We start from the raw sequence: 16,684 nt of genomic DNA on the forward strand, positions 1-16,684 counted from the left end.
ATGCTTTAAGGGGGTTATAAATTATAATATTTAAAGGAGAACTAAAGCTAAAAAAGAGCATTGCTAGAAATGCTGTATTTTATATACTGTACTATAACAAATATCGAATATGTGAATCAAGAAGCACAATAAACACTAATTAGCAGGTATTCTGCCCTTTGCTTCTTGATTCACATATTCTATATTTGAATCTATTTTGTGGTTGCCAGTGACGGAGCACCAACGTGAATCAAGGATATACAACTACGCTTGGCTTGTTGTGTGTGCTTCTAAATGCTCCCAATTAATTACCCTGAGATCCTCGTTAGTTGGTATAAAAAGAAAAAAAAAGGCTGCTGCGTCTTTAAAGCTTTTTTACAAAAAGAAAAAAAATATACATTTATATAAACGAAGCCTTTAAAGTCGTTAGTGTATCGTTGTTTCTTCTCTTTGGAGACGAGTTTTAGAATCGCAAATTGTGTTCAACTTCCCCTTTGTTTCATAGCACCAACACAAATCATAGAACCTGCAATGCTCCCCAAAAAAAACACAAATCCTTATTTATGGCAAATGGTAATAATAGAAACCCGTGGCAATATGGCGTAGCCCTTGCGTCTTTCAGGAAGATCTACGTGGCGTCTGTTAAGGCCCGCCCTCCCCTATAATAAACCAGAATACAGTGTTGACCAACACCCGGCTGCCACCGCGCCGACAGCTTATCAAGAATCAAATTAAATCAGCACAAAAAAACAAAAACCCATCAACGATAGCAAAAATAAAAATATGGATTTTGTATTAATTTAAAAATAATTACAAAAAAACACATTAAATCCCTGTTTAAGACTACAACCTGAATTAAAAAGTTAAATGGTACCCCCCTCTTTCTTCACGTCTGTGGTTTTGCCTCACACCACGCAAATAAGATATTAAAACCTCCAAACAAAATAAAATAAAAACTTTCACATTGCTTAAAATCTAAAAAAACAAAAACAAACAAAAAATGTTTATATAAATATTTAAAAAAAAAAATCTGACTAATAAATTATTGAAGACCATAGTCCTCCCCTGCCCCTGCTGATGGAGCCATCGGAGTCAATGGGGCGCCCCTCTCCCCGAAAACCAGAAACCTGAATCCAGAGTCCTCTGGTTATTGCTGAGTGGGCATGGCACAGTGTAAGAGCGGACATCTTTGTTCTTGCGGCGATGCTTAATGGGGTGAGTGTTTCAGTTCAGCGGAGTCGGGCGACGGGAAGAAGCTCCAGGCCTCGGGTCGCCCCAATACTGTTATGCGCGGGAATATGCGGGGGCTGGGTGTTAGACAAAGAAGCGGGCGTGGCCATTGCGGTTGAGCTTCAAGATTTTGCCGAGGCGTTGCTTCGCCGTCGCCATGCCCTTCTTTGGCCGTTTGCCTATGGCGGGTAAAAAGAGGAAAATTCGATTTTATACATAATAACAATAATAATTATATAATAGTTATAACAATAATAATATAACTGTACTGTATATATATATATATATATATGGCAGCACCCCAGCCACACCCACATACCTTTAGTTGCCTGGTTGCTGATAGGAGGAGGGTTGGAGGCGGGTCTCTTTGTGGGGTGCAAGGGCAGGGTCGTCGAGGGGTCCCCGTAGATCATCGTAGGACTGAGGCTGCCGTTGCTCAGGTGACATTCGCCGGAACTCGCGCTCAACTCGTATTTATCCGCGGAGTCCCAACAGCCGATCTCTAAGTAGCGCTGGTCCTTCGGCGACTTCTCGTAGTCCTCGTGCGCAAGTTCTCTCCGCAAAGATTTCGGAAGGTTTTGTGAATCCTGAAACAGAATGATTTATATTATATATAATGTAGCTCCTCCCTCTCCACATATAGACTGGGAACTCACTGTGCCTACTGTATCCCCCACCCCTCTCCCACCTGAACTCAAACTACCTACCCCCACATACCATGGGGGGCTTCTTAATGTTAAAGGAGAAGGAAAGCTACGGAGGCATTTTGTTGCCAATAGATTAGCCACAATAGTGCAAGCTGAATGCTATATTTATTCTGCAGAATGCTTTACCATACCTGAGTAACAGCTCTAGAAACTCTCTGTTTGTTTAGGATAGCAGCTGCCATATTAGCTTGTTGTGACATCACTTCCTGCCTGAGTCTCTCCCTGCTCACTCATATCTCTGGGCTCAGATTACAGCAGGAAGGGGAGGAGGGAGATAGGAGCAAACTGAGCATGCTCAAGCCCTAGCCCTGGAGGTTTAAGCTGAAAACAGGAAGTCTGATACAGAAGCCCATGAGTACACAATAGAAGGAAAGAAATGTGGTGTTTCTTTTGACAGAGGACTCAGAGCAGCATTACTTTGAGAGTTTACTGGTGTATTTATATAGACCTTTCTGATAAAACTTACTTGGTTTTAGCCTTTCCTTCTCCTTTAAGCTGTACAGATCAATTCACTCACCTGAGGGCTTGTTCTGCAGGAAGCATCTGGTTGCCGCATCCAGTCCAGAGGGGACAGTTCTTTGTCTTTCACGTGGGGACCTGATAAAGTCAACACCGTTAACCGGCTATTCTTCATCGAAAATGACTTTAGTATGTTATACAATGGCCAAAGCAAAGCAACTTCTCAATTGGTAGTCATTATTTAAGTGTTATAGATATAGACTCTTTCCAGCTTTCAAATAGGGGTCACTGACCCCCATCTGAAAAACAAATGCTCCATAAGGCAAAACAGTTTTATTGTTATTGCTACTTTTAAGTACTCGTCTTTCTATTCAGGCCTCTCCTATTCATATTCCAGTCTCTTATTCAAATTGATGCATGGTTACTAGGGCAATTTAGACCCTAGCAACCAGAATTCTTACCACTTGCTGCTTTCGGGCTGTGGGAATCCAGATGCTCCTCACTGTTTCCCTGGGAGACGTTGATGTGCAGTTGGGGGTAACCCCCCCTAGTCTTGCAGTCTGTGCTCTTTGCGGTGGGGTAGTGCAATGCAGACATGGAGAGCATTCCTTGTACAGCTTCTTGCTCCATGCTGGTCGAGGTAGGACATTCACTAATAAAGGAGAGAGACCAATTAACAACTAAGGTACGACTACAACTCCCAGCAGTTCACACCAAAGAGAAGATTTCTTACCTTTTCTGGGGAGAATCGTCATCAGACCATTGGAAATTAGGATCACAGGGCAATCTTCTCCCACTGTGTTCCTCTTTAAGGTTACGAATGGGTTCCTGTTGCTCCTCATCATCATCATCATCATCACCTGAGCTTTCCGATTCCTTGGAGAAGTGTTTCTGCTGGATCAGACAGGAGACATTCATAATTAAAGGACCAGTAATTCATTAGTATTTCATTAGTATTCGCATGCCAGTAACTCACATCCCGTACTTATAGTCATATGAAAAAGTTTGGGAACCCCTCTTAATTCTTCTGAGTTTTCTTTCTCATTGGCTGAGCAACTTTCTTTTAATATATAACATGCCGTATGGAAACAGTAGTATTTCAGCAGTGACATAAGGTTTATTGGATTAACCGAAAATATGCAATATGCATCATAACAAAATGAGACAGGTGCATAAATTTGGGCACCCCAACAGAGATATTACATCAATACTTAGTTACAAATGTAACAACCTCTAGATGCCTCCTATAGCCTTTGATGAGTGTCTTGATTCTGGATGTGGCTGTTTCTGACCATTCGTCCATACAAAATCTCTCCAATTCAGTTAAATTTGATGGCTGCCGAGCATGGACAGTCTGTTTCAAATCATCCCATAGATTTTCCATGATATTCAAGTCGGGGGACTCCAGAATATTGTACTTGTCCCTCTGCATAAATGTCTTTGTAGATTTCCAAGTGTGTTTAGGGTCATTGTCTTGTTGGAATATCCAACCCCTGCAGCGTAACTTCAACTTTGTGACTGATGCTTGAACATTATCCTGAAGAATTTGTTGATATTGGGTTGAATTCATCCCACCCTGGACTTTAACAAGGGCCCCAGTAGTCCCTGAACTAGCCACACAGCCCCACAGCATGATGGGACCTCCACCAAATGTGACAGTCGGTAGCAGGTGTTTTTATTGGAATGCGGTGTTCTTCTTCCCCCATGCAAAGCGATTTTTGTTATGACCAAATAACTACATTTTTGTCTCATCAGTCCAAAGTACTTTGTTCCAAAATGACTGTGGCTTGTCTAAATGAGCTTTTGCATACAACAAGCGACTGTGTTTGTGTTAGTGTGAGTGCAGAAAGGGCTTCTCTCTCATCCCCCTGCCATACACATGTTCTTTGTGCAAATTGTGCTGAATTGTAGAATGATGTACAGATACACCTGCATCTGCAGCAAGATGTTCTTGCAGGTCTTTGGAGGTGATCTTTGGGTTGTCTGTAACCATTCTCACAATCCTCTGCATATGTCGCTCCTGTATTTTTCTTGGCCGGCCAGACCTGGGTTTTACAGAAACTGTGCCTGTGGCCTTCCACTTCCTGATTACATTCCTTACAGTTGAAACTGACAGTTTAAACCTCTGAGATAGCTTTTTGTAGCCTTCTGCTAAACCATGATACTGAACAATCTTTGTTTTCAGATCTTTTGAGAGTTGCTTTGAGGATCCCATGCTGTCACTCTTTAGATGAGAGTCAAACAGAAGCACAACTTGCAGTTGGTCACCTTAAATACCTTTTCTCATGATTGGACACACCTGCCTATGAAGTTCAAGGCTTAACGAGGTAATCCAACCAATTTGGCGTTGTCCCCTACTAAGGGCACAGACCCACGCTCAGATTCGGGGAGATTAGTCGCCCAGCTGCTAATCTCCCCGAACTGCCTCCCACCGGCTAGAATCTCAATCGCTGACGGGATGGCACTCGGAGTGCTTCGTTTTCTGAAGTCGTCCGAAGTTTCCTCATGAGGCGACTTCGGAAAAACGATTTAGATTCTAGCCGGTGGGAGGCAGTTCGGGAGATTAGTCGCACGAAGAAGAGGCGATTTGTCGCCGGGCGACTAATCTTCCCGAATCTGAGCATGTCTCTGCCCTAAACGGACATGTTGGGGAACTTAGGGGTAAACCCAATATCCCATTTCCTTTTCCCAATAACCCCCCTCCATACCTGGTTAGTGCAATTGTCTTCGGATCCCTCGGAATCAGAAATATCGGAATATTCGGAGGATCCGTTCCTGAGCTCCGACTTGACACTTTCAAAGAACACTGGGGAGGGAAAGATGGAAAAGATCAGTAAATAAAGCAAAGAGAATAAACAACACCTCGCCCCCTGGAGGGTTTTACTTACTGTTAAGTGGTTTCTGTGTTTCCGCTTTATCCTCCATCCCCGACGTGGAGCACGGCTTCTCCTGCTTAATATCCTTCCTCCACCTCGTCCGGTCGTCCTCATCTTCGCTGTCCGCCGTGTAGAGGCTCCGTTAAGTAAACGTCTGCCTTTCAGCTCTGCTTAAAAAACATCAATGTTCAATAAAAGGAAAACTGCATTTTTTTATCATTTAAAGGGACAGTGACACTGTTCCACATTATCAGGAATGTGCCGATATCCTTTTAATAATTCCAGCTGCTTCCCTGCAGACCTCTGTGCCCCCCATCTCCCCGTAGACCTCTGTGCCCCCCATCTGCCCGCAGACCCCTTAAATCCCCCATTCGAATGTAAATTTGAATGTGAGATGTATCACACCTCGACCATGGAAACAGTCCTAATTCAAATATTAGAATATAACCTGCCGAGTTCATTTACAAGTCAATGGCCGAGATTTGTTGAGCCATTTGGAGATGTTAATAGCCTTTCTGACGTTCAAGGTTTTTATTCGGTAGAAAAACTTGATTCGTACAAATCGAATACGCATCCAATACGATTACAATTTTTCAGTCTGAATAATAAAATTCGCACTTTGGGCTTGAGGCCTGCGTACGTGACCCGGGCCTGATCCAACGTGCGCCGATTGGCTGGCACATCTGCCGGTAACAAAAAGCACCAAACACTATTGGCACTTTGAAGTCATATGTTTAGTGGTGAGGGATTGATGACATCACAGTCTCCATCAAACCGTCCCACCGCTGGAGGGGAAGAGAGTGCAACATGGGTTACTTGTGCAAGTCCCACAACCACCACACTGAGTCGGTTGTCGTTCAAAGGTGAAGTCCGCCCAAATGGTGACAGAAAGCGTGATTTTGTCTAATGAAAGGAAACGTCATTGCGAGCAAGACTCTGCACTGCTGGTACCGACTACATATGCCATCGAAACAGTGTCGCGGTATTCAGTTCCCTGTCCAGCTAAGACTTGGCTTGAGGGGGAGATGACGACTGCTAAATTGTTGATGGTACATGTAGTCAGGAGCAGCAGTGCAGGGAATAGGGACAGACAATTAATATATTTAATGTATAATAATTAGGGATACACCGAATCCAGGATTTGATTCAGGATTCGGCCTTTTCCAGCAGGATCCTGATTCGGCCGAATCCTTGTGTGTGGCCAAACCGAATCCGAATCTGCATATGTAAATTAGGTGTGGGACGGGAAATTGTGTGACTTATTGTCTCGAAACAAGGAAGTAAAACATTATTTTTCCACTTATGCAAATTAGGATTCGGATTTGGTTCGGTATTTGTCCAAATCTTTCCCAAAGGATTCGGCCGAATCCCAAATAGTGAATTCGGTGCATCCCTAATAAAAATGAGTTGCTCACTGTGACGCTTCCTTTAATTATGCAAAATGCCGTTTTTTTTGTTATTATTTGGGTGGAATCCCCTGAAGCTGCGGTTTTTCGGCCGAATAAGAACACAAACCTCTTCCCACGGGGACATTTCAAGCCTTTTCAGGACCTCCCGCTTATGATGCTCCAGGATGTCGAGGTTGGAGGGGGTTTTGGTGGAATGGTCTCGAAGTCGCCGCACTTTCCGCCCGGGATGATGCGAGGGATTCTCGTCCGAGGGCCTGGAGATCGGACAGTGGCCATGAATTCCCTGAGATTTGACCGGCTTGTTCCCTTCCTCCTGTGGGAGAAAAGTATTTAGTGGATCTTGTAGTATGACATTCCTCACGACTTGTCCCCACTGCCCTTTCGTAGGCCAATTTAACATCAGTGACGGAATACCCCCGTTCAACGAAACGGTCCCATAATGACATGGCCTGGGTATTAAAAGAATCCCAGGTGGTACATAGTCTACGTAGCCTCAGAAATTGACTAACCGGAACACTCTTTCAAGTACTAGTCGGATGACAACTGAGTGTTACGAGTTATTGGTTTCCGAAATAAATCTGTAATAATGTTTACACCATCGACTGTGAACCTGATATCCAAAACGAAATTTCATGTCTATTGATTTCACCAGTGAATGAAATACCCCAATTGGTATCATTAAGATGGTTAATAAAGGATTTGATGGAGGATTGATTGCCATTCCAAATCAAAATCAAGTCATCAATATAACGATAATAAATTATACACGAACGAAAAGGGTTGGAGTCTCCGTAAACAAATAGTCTTTCCCATAAACCCATGAAGAGGTTCGCGTATGAGGGAGCAAACCGCGCTCCCTTCGTCGCTCATTAAACATAAAATAATTGGTATTTAACAGGAACTCCAACGCCTGTAAAATTCATTTTGGATATCAGGATACAAGTTAGAATGTTGTAACCAAAATTTGATGGCTAAGGTCCCTCGGTCATGTTGAATGGAGGAGTATAAAGAGCTCACATCCAAAGACACCCAGACGTAGGAAGATTTCCATTGGATAGTCTGAATCTTATTAATACAGTCAGTGCTGTCTCTGAGGTAACTAGGAAGCTCCAGGACAATGGGTAATAGCAATTCATCAACATATTCGGATAAGTGTTCATTCAGGGACCCAATTCCAGAAACTATTGGGCGACCCTGAACATTAATAAGGCTTTTATGAACTTTTGGTAACCAATGAAAGATTGGAATACGTGGATTCTTACAGTAGATATATTCAAATTCCCGATCAGTCAAAATGGATTCAAACTTAGCCCAATTAAATAAGTTCAACATTATGTCCTGAAACCTCCTAGTTGGATCAAAATCCAGCAGCTGATAGGTATCTGAGTCTCGTAATTGTCTGAGGGCTTCGGATTTATAGTACTCAGTGTCTAATACAACCACGAACCCCCTTTATCCGCGTTCTTAATAATAATGGATTTGTTGGATTGTAGACTAGTGATAGCATTGAATTCACTCTTACTTAAATTATGGTGACTCTAGTATGTTTAGCCAGATCATTTGTGACCAATTTTTGAAACAAATCAATATAAATTCCTCTACTTTGTACAGGGTAGAAGGTAGACCTCTCACCCAGTTGGGTATGTGTCACAATATGATCTGGGTGATCACCCCTATATGATTCGAGCAAAAGATCTTGCATAGTATTGACAGTGCACAGTTCTCCAAAGGAAAAAGTATTGGACTGGTAACCTCTATGTGGGGTGTCCAAAGCATCGTAAGCCATAAGATTATCCCCAACCTCTGTATCATGTAATGTATGAGAAATATCCAAAGCATCTCCATCAAAATCATCATCAGAGGAGGAAACCTCATTAATACGACCAGTATTATAATGACGCATTAGAGTAAGCCTACGTATAAACTGGTTAACCTACAATATAACATCAACTGTTCGCATATCATGATCCGGGACAGTGACCCTGCCCCATCTGAAAGCTGGAACGAGTCAGAAGAAGGCAAGTAATTCAAAGACTATAAAAAGAAAAAAATGAAGGCATAGAATTTACCTTTCTATAACATATTAAAAGTTAACAAAATGTTGAACCACTGCTTTAAAGTTTGGTTTTTTCAACTCCATTCAGTCCTATAGCTCCTTCTATAAGCAGCTAATGTTAGATGCATTTCATACAAACAACGACCTTACACTCAGCTCCCAATATGTCATTTCTCCTATCCCCGCACTTCATTTGCTTTTTCTATCAGATCCCAGCATTGTCAGCTTCAGCCCCAAGCAATAATCCCTCCAGCTCTGAACTTGACATTCCCAGTCAGTGATTTCTTGGTGTAGCCCCTCCCCCCTGTTGGGCGGGTCTAAAATTACACTGGGAAACAGGGCAGGCAAGAGCAGCCGAGTCGGATTCTGAAGATTTCACTCCTCTGCCAGGAAGGTGGATGGAAGTTTAATGTGGATGGATTATTTTAGTCTTCTAAATGAATCCTTTCTCAATTTAACACACACATGGAACGCTGCATAAAATGCTGCAGGGTAAATTCACAGATGACTTATGTTTGGGGAGGCTCAGCCTTTATTTTGTTGCTAGGGCCACTCCCCTTAGTAACGCCTCGAAAGTAACTCCTGCCTAAAGTTTCACCCTTCATTTGAAATTTCTTTGTAGAACTGTATTTAGACGCTAAATCCCCGGCTTGTGTTGTGGTTCTGCTGAAGCGCGTTGTGCTTCCGCTCAGTTCCCTCCCAGCCAGGAAGTCCCGGCCAATCATCGCTCCCCTCATTTGCATATTCTTCTCAGGGGACTTTCCAGCCTGGACGCTGCTTTCCAGAACTTCCTATTTGCATATGTTGCCCCGCCTACGCCCGACTACTTTCAGCTTCAATTTAGCGAAGCGTGATTGGCCGGCAGGTGTGTATGGGCGTGTTCCGTGCCCAACCTGAGAATGAGGAAGCGCTGAGGTGAAATTGCTGCGCTGAGGGGTCGGGGCTGAGTGTTGTTCTGTTGTACTGGCTCTTGCCAGCTTCCATCATGGCACCGGGGGGCACTGCTGGGCAGCTACTGGCGCTCACTCTTTGGCTGGGGCTTCTTACCTGTCCCGCCCAGGGATTTCGGATTGTCACTTCGGACTACAACTGCTCCCTGCCGGTAAGTACCAGAGAGAAGGGAAGGAATGGGGCACAAATGTCTGTTCTGTGACCCAAAGCCGAGTAAAACCCGCAGCCAGATCTAAAACCAGCCCAAAACCAGCCAAGAGGCGCTTCAAAAGTAGCCCAAAAATAGCTCAATATGTGAAAAGCCTAAAAAATAAATTAATATATGTGAAAATAAGCTATTAGAGTCAAATTGGGAGCAGAATCAGTAAATGCTACTGGTATGCATGCCGGAGACCTCTAGTGACCAAACAGAGGTAAAACCATAAACTCAAAAATTTCTCCAAGGCATGCTAATAGGTAAAAAAAATATACTTTATTTACATCAATAGTTAAAAGACATGGAAAGTATCCCCTCTAACGCCTAACGCGTTTCATGCTTACCCAGCACTTATTCTGCCTATGACTAAGTGCTGGGTAAGCATGAAACGCGTTAGGCGTTAGAGGGGATACTTTCCATGTCTTTGAACTATTGATGTAAATAAAGTATATTTTTTTACCTATTAGCATGCCTTGGAGAAATTTTTGAATATGTGAAAATAAGCCTCAAATTTTCACTGCCTCGCAAATTTCTCCGGGAAGTGAAATGGGACGTATTTGTCCGTTATCAGGGACGGAACTACAGGGGGAGGCCCAGGAGTTAATATAAGGCCCTAATTCTTATACAATTTCTATTAATATTCAGAAAACAGGTCAACCTCTAGACGTTTTGATTTTTAACTGCAAAATTGTTTTAAATTGAGGAAAATGCGAGAATACTTAAAGGGCATGTAAAAGCAAACAAATAAAATCCCATTTTTACTTTCTTTAATGAAAAAGAAACCTATCTCCAATATACTTTAATTAAAAAATATGTACGGTTTTTATAAGAAACCTGACTGTATGCAGTGAAATTCTGCCTTCATTTACTGCTGTGGATAGGAATTGTCAGATGGTCCCTAACTGCTCTGCAGGGAAACAATCATACTTATGAACAGCAGGGGGAGCCCCCGCCTTACTTCCCAGCCATGCAGAACTCAAGCAGCTTTGTTTGTTTCCCTGTAAAGCAGTCGGCGACTGTGTAGAGATTTGTATTGGATTTTTGCCTTTACATCCCCTTTACTGTTTCCAGCTGCAGGGACAAAGATCATGGAGCCAGATTTAAACAGATAAACTGGGATTCTATTTGGAGGATTATTTTGCTGCAGCCACTGGTTCTGCAGAGTTGGAGAAAGTTTGTATTAAACAATACAAAAACTATAAAATCCACATTAGATTACATGACAACACAGGAGCCAGTGCAGTCTGTATATTCTGATTATTAATCAGTCTTGCTGTATCGGCTTCTGGCAGATATTTTTTGACTTGTGCTGTTTTGATAATTTATGATGATCCCTAAGCAGCCCAGACCACACTGAGCATGTGCACAGTCTTGGTCTTGCAAAGATGTATAACAAAGTTACAAGATGGTGACCCCCTGTGGCCAACTTTGGATGCATAAATCATTTGTTTGATTAGGCTTGTGGTGCAGTAAGTTCATGTTTATGTTTAGTATACAAAATACAGCATTTCTAGCATTAGTCTATTTTAGACTTTATTTCCCTTTAAGAGTGACGCGAGACTGGGGTACCGATAAGCGATGTGCGGGCCGGCCCGATATCTGCGGATCGGGTAGGTTGGGGCCAACCTCGCACCCCCATTTGTGGGTGGGCAGGCCCGGATTTGTGGAGAGGCCACCAAGGCCCGGGCCTAGGGTGGCAGGACTTAAGGGGGCGGCATGATGCCTAAACACACCCACATTAGTTCAGAAGCACTGGAGATGAGCATATGATACGATAGTTTTTCAATTTCCCGTACACCAGTCCCCATTGTTCCAGTCCCGACCCGCACAGAGCCCAAAATCTGGTAATTCCTGACTTCTACACATCTCCCATTGCATGCTGGGTATTGTAGTCTTACATTAAACTTGGCAGTTAGCAAATTGCTAAACAAAAACTTCATTACCCAACATGCACCGGGAGGCGCAGGCTTGGCCACATTATGGCAAGAAAAACATTAGCTGGTTTACCTTGGCTAGTTTGTACATTCAAAACCAGCCTGGCCTTTCAATTAGTAGCCCAATTTGGCTGGAAAACCGCCAACCTGTCAACCCTGCCCACAGTCTTGCCGGGAGTCAGCAGCTGTAGGGCCACGCGCAGGGGCACTAGTTACAGGTGGGATATTCCTGACAGACGTGTGGGAGGGAAGTGGCATAAAGCTATGGTTGCCACCTTTTTTGGAAAAAAAATACCAGCCTTCCAATATATTTAGATATTTTCCCAGTCGATAACATTGGGGTCAAGTATACTGGCCAGGTGGCAACCCTACATAAAGCAGACATGCCTGACCTGTGGCCCCCCAACTGCTATTTGATGTAGAACCCCCAGTAGCAATCGGCATGGGATGCTGGGAGTTGCAGTTTTAGCAACAGATGGTTGGACATCCCATCTCTCCTACATAACATAAAATGCCCTGTGTGCTTTAATCAGCATTATTTTCCCATGAGGGTTGGGTGATACTGAAGGCACAGGGGCAAGTGATGGAGGGACAGGGGCAAGTGATGGAGGGACAGGGGCAAGTGATGGAGGGACAGGGGCAAGTGATGGAGGGAACTCAGGGGATGGTGATTACAGGAACACAGGAGCGGGTAATGCCAAGGACAAATTTGGACATACAGTGGGTGCCAGGCTGAAAATCACTTCTGCCCTTTTATTTTGGGTTAAACTTTAATCAACACATTTTCTATCCTCGAGTAATGATTACTGGAATGAACTGTATTTAAAAAATTTTATTTGTTTTTTTTTAACTCCGCACCAAAACATTTAAAAATGTGCCACACAACATGAAGTGAACAAGACTCACAAACGCAGTATCTCTTTATTTCTGTTGCCTGGTTCTGACTCATGAAGCAGTTTAGCAGAAGTCTGTTCTTCCTCAGCTCGGACAATCGGATGGCGTCTGCTATGTTGTTTCAAGAGTCAGAGCCAGCAGTGCAGAGAATATAAACAACTGAATACGGAATCTTCCTTGAGTGAATGTTCCGTGAGACTGCACCCCAGGGCAACTCTGGCTGGGGCCTCGGTATAATGGAAAGTCATGTGACGTCGCTCTACTTAGGATTAGTAGTAAATTTGTCATTTCTCTGGTCAGTTCTAACATTCATGTACCGTTTGGAAGTTAGCATGGAAGTTGATGTTCCTGGGGTCAGTGACCCTGACAACCAGGAGAAATTTTCAGTTAGAGTCTTAAAATAGGCATTATAGGATTAACAATTGCAGAAAAATCATGAAGTATAGACCAGTTGACAAAGTGCTTAGAATATGTGCATTCACGATCTATTAAAGTTTATTTAAAGGTTAACTTCCCCTTTCAAAAGACTGTCTGGCTACAGTTTCCAGTAGCCAGAGTATAGTGAGAATATTCCTTCCATTTCTGATCTGATGGGAATCTGACAATCTGAATGGACCGTGCACAATGATCCCTGTTTGGTTTGCAGGAAATAAAGGGGAACTACAGCTCTATACTTTTTGTAAGACGTTGATATTCTGCTTTAACCACTGGGGGATTTCCTGTTCTGACTATTTCATCTCTATTTTTCAGGGTGTCACGTGCTCAGTTCTGAACAGTAAGTGATTTAACTTTTTCTTGTTTGTGCTTTTGGTGTTTTTATTTTTTTTTTTTAAATCAGTGTCCCTTTAACTCTCTACTAAGATGACAGCACTTGCTGTGAGCAACTCGCCCTGTGACTGGGATCTGTACTGATTAACCTCTTCTTTGCCAGGCAATTGCATCGACAGTAGTTGGATCCACCCCCGTCAATGGACTCCATCTGCTCCCTCCAACTTAGAAGTTGTTCTTGTGATAGAAGCTAATGAGTCGGGGGACCCCGTGCCAGTGCTCAGAATCAGCTGGACAGTGGCCCCTGATGGTGAGTGTCACACAAAGGGGAAACGTTAGAATGTAAAATCCAACCTGTGCAACCGCTAGCAAACTGCTGTCCGTGGGTGTTGAGCTTAAACTGGATCAGGTGGAGGGGACGATAAAGGCCCAGTCATAGTGCTGATTTGTTCCCTGGGTACCCCTAGAACTATAGCAGGTTGACCGTTACCCCAATGTTTCTATATATCTGTAACCTTGTTATGAGCTAAGGGGACCCAGTCTGAAGGTCAGTTAGGGGGAGATTTGGGGTGAGTGATTATTTGTGCCCTGGGTACCCCTGGAACTGTAGCAGGGTGACTGTTACCCCAATGTTTCTATATATCTGTAACCTTGTTATGAGCTAAGGGGGCCCAGTCTGAAGGCCAGCAGGGTGACTGTTACCCCAATGTTTCTATATATCTGTAACCTTGTTCCAGGTCATTTTAATTGTGCTCTGCCTGCCTGTATTTCATATCACATGGCTTTACAATGACTTGGCCATTTATTGTTGTGCTCTCGTTTGGGCTGACTGGTTCTGTTTCACAGCCAGTATCCTGGGCCTGTTGGGGGCAGAAGTGTCGGTGATGCAGCGCAGCACTAATGAGCATCTGTGTGTCCAACTTCAGTTCGAAAACCAGTTCCCTCAGCAGCTGATGTCTGACAATAAGCCAGTAAGATGTTCTTATTTTAATATTCAGATGGTGGGAGGTATGATTAGGGGGGTATGTTAGAGAAATGACGGGGTTGCAGGGCAGGGTTAGAAAGTCTAGATCAGGTTCATTAAATGTCTGTACCAGTTACAGGGTCCTCTCTTCTCTCATATTTCAGTGGCAGTTTGTCTTCAGCAACTTTAAGGTTGATCCCGACCAAATGTATGATGTGACTGTCCAGCACCTGCCCAGGCTGGTTAACTCCGACCTTAGGAACAGTAAAGAGATGTCTATCATTGTACCAGGTAAGTCGTGTTTCAGTCTCACTGGTTAGTTCTCATTACTACCTGTTTCCTTACTAAAAAAAGCCTTGGACTTATTTTATAGGTTCTTATAGTGACAAGTCCCTGCCGTTGCTTATCGTAAAGCCTCCTTTCCCATAGTCTTTTGGAGATGTTCGCTAGGCAACCCTAGAAAATAAATTCAGATACCAGCACCCCCTGAGAATAGACTGCATGGACCTGAAGTTCATTAAGATCTTATATTGATCTAATGTCTTGTGTTTTGCAGGGTGCCGAGACAAAAGGATGAGTAAAACGAAGACTTGTTGCCAGCACGGTATGTTCTTCAGTTCTCTGTCTACCTTGAAAGTGAAGATAAATGTAAAAAATCCAGTGGGGCCAGTTACTTAAACATTAGCTCAGTGGGGGGGGGGGTCAAGCCTGTTAGTAGTAAAGAAGATGTGTGTGTGTCTATGTAGATTTTGATCTACCAGTAGACTACAAGCTGGTAAGTAGATCACAGCTTCAGAGCACTGTCAGCCCTTTCTGGTACTTTACATTATTATTTGGCTGGATGATCCATCTGTATCACTCCATCTGTATGTGGAGATAGGGAGGTGATAAATGGATTTGGTCTGAGCCTTAGCATTGCTCTGGCCACTATGGATTCTGCTGGGGCAGAGCAAGACATTTTAAAGTCAGCAGATTAATATTATGGCTCAATATTGGGATTTACACACCTGGTATGTGTACCCACCACAAACAGAAAACACGCAAAAGACCAAAATGGTGGCAAACAGTTACCTTTCTTATTCTTTTCATCCTCTGAAAGAGATTCCCAGCCTCCTATTATTTGGACTGCCACCTCGTCCCAGAGATGCTTCGTGGTCTGCCTATTGTGATATGCCATCATGTTGGTCATATATAGAGCTGGCCGTTCCTCTAACAGATCAATCAGCCTGTCTGTATCAAAACTATTCTTTAAAAAAGGCATTTTTTCTAGCGTGTTTTCTCGGCCTGTTCTCTCGACGTTTTTTGTTTGACACTATGGGTGCGACCTTTTGTACCGATATGACGCATCGTTATTCCGTAGGGTAACGTGGCGTCATGACGACAGCGTATTTCCATGTTATCGCGGCGACTAATCGTTGTGTGTGCTTCTAGGGGATTTCTGTGCTTCTCTATGAACAAGCTATTTCTAACAAATCACTTCAAAAAGGGTCTCTCTGCGTTTTACAGCTACTTGCGATCTCAAATCATGCTGTGTGCATAATAGCTGGAGATTTGCATCTGCCTGCGTGTTCTGACAAAATGAACGACTTGTTGCCAGAACTCGCTTTTAAAAGTCGCAGTCGACTTATCGCCCAGTGTGCTCTTACCCTAAGGGACGCAAGATTTCGTGTCAAGCATTAATACACTCCATCTCAAGCAGGACTGTCTCTAACCACCAAACCCTATCCTATTTCGATAGAAGGGGTGGATAGTACCCCGTTGCATTCTGGTCCTGTTTTCTCTGAAGCCAGGGATGTTATTTATGTTTTAAATAAAGAACATTCAGAAAAAGTAAGCTTTGATGTCCTCCCAACTTTACCAAATGTTAGGCACCCCCAAGTGAATGTATTTACTTACCTGAAACCCCAGACCGGTGCTCCTATTAGCAGAAAACTGCATCAGCCTGGGGTTTTTCTAGTGAGCATCACTGAGCACTTCTCCTCGGGCTTCTTCTTTATTCAAGTTTCCTGGGGAAGATGCAAGCACAGTAGAATGAAAAAGCCGACTTTATAGTCTTTTCACTCTAATGCGCATGCGCAGCCGCACGAAGAAAGAAGAGAATTGCTCCGTGGTGCTTGCTGAAATAACCCCGGGCCGGGTGCAGTTTTCTGCTGATAGGAGCACCGGCCTGGGGTTTCAGGTAAGTAAATACATTCACTTGGGGGTACCTAACCTTTGGCACCTCCAAGTGCGAAACGACAAATCCCAGTTTGTTTTGGTAG

At 43.5% G+C, this 16,684-nt stretch overlaps 2 protein-coding genes across 10 annotated transcripts in view; one reads left to right on the top strand and one right to left on the bottom strand.

Annotated features, from left to right (window-relative positions):
* Positions 1–16,684, top strand: part of LOC121400953 (interleukin-17 receptor A-like) — a 1,044,048-nt gene that overhangs the window by 1,020,643 nt on the left and 6,721 nt on the right. For 2 of the 7 annotated variants that reach the window (XM_041585297.1, XM_041585298.1), the window contains exons 5-8: positions 13,623–13,769; positions 14,306–14,430; positions 14,588–14,738; positions 14,980–15,027. In XM_041585297.1, the coding sequence (XP_041441231.1) occupies positions 13,623–13,769; positions 14,306–14,430; positions 14,588–14,738; positions 14,980–15,027 (471 nt within the window). Of the gene's footprint in view, positions 1–9,179; positions 9,819–13,441; positions 13,467–13,622; positions 13,770–14,305; positions 14,431–14,587; positions 14,739–14,979; positions 15,028–16,684 lie in introns of those variants that run through there. The other 5 variants (XM_041585299.1, XM_041585300.1, XM_041585301.1 and 2 more) reach the window with 4 other exon arrangements.
* LOC121400986 (lysine-specific demethylase 7A-like) lies at positions 745–8,981 on the bottom strand. Of its 3 annotated transcripts, none has more exons than XM_041585356.1 (9): positions 8,867–8,981; positions 6,767–6,973; positions 5,264–5,418; positions 5,084–5,181; positions 3,109–3,266; positions 2,837–3,027; positions 2,434–2,513; positions 1,529–1,796; positions 745–1,388 (listed from the first exon to the last, which is right to left on the bottom strand). In XM_041585356.1, exons 3-9 carry the CDS (start codon positions 5,298–5,300, stop codon positions 1,294–1,296), a joined length of 927 nt encoding a protein of 308 aa, XP_041441290.1. In that variant the 5' UTR covers positions 5,301–5,418; positions 6,767–6,973; positions 8,867–8,981; the 3' UTR covers positions 745–1,293. The 3 variants fall into 3 exon arrangements, with proteins under 3 accessions (XP_041441290.1, XP_041441288.1, XP_041441289.1); XM_041585354.1 differs by having other exon boundaries at positions 3,109–3,269; XM_041585355.1 differs by lacking the exon at positions 8,867–8,981 and having other exon boundaries at positions 3,109–3,269; positions 6,767–7,176.

Source organism: Xenopus laevis, chromosome 3L, assembly GCF_017654675.1.
Source record: "Xenopus laevis strain J_2021 chromosome 3L, Xenopus_laevis_v10.1, whole genome shotgun sequence".
In the NCBI taxonomy this organism is placed as follows: domain Eukaryota; kingdom Metazoa; phylum Chordata; class Amphibia; order Anura; family Pipidae; genus Xenopus; species Xenopus laevis.

Excerpts from the sequence above, each read along its gene's own strand:
- LOC121400986 (XM_041585354.1), bottom strand. The coding sequence starts at position 5,300 with ATGGAGGATAAAGCGGAAACACAGAAACCACTTAACA. Across the intron at positions 5,182-5,263 it reads AACACAGAAACCACTTAACA|TGTTCTTTGAAAGTGTCAAG; the intron begins GTAAGTAAAACC and ends TTCCCTCCCCAG. Across the intron at positions 2,514-2,836 it reads CAGCCCGAAAGCAGCAAGTG|GTCCCCACGTGAAAGACAAA; the intron begins GTAAGAATTCTG and ends TGACTTTATCAG.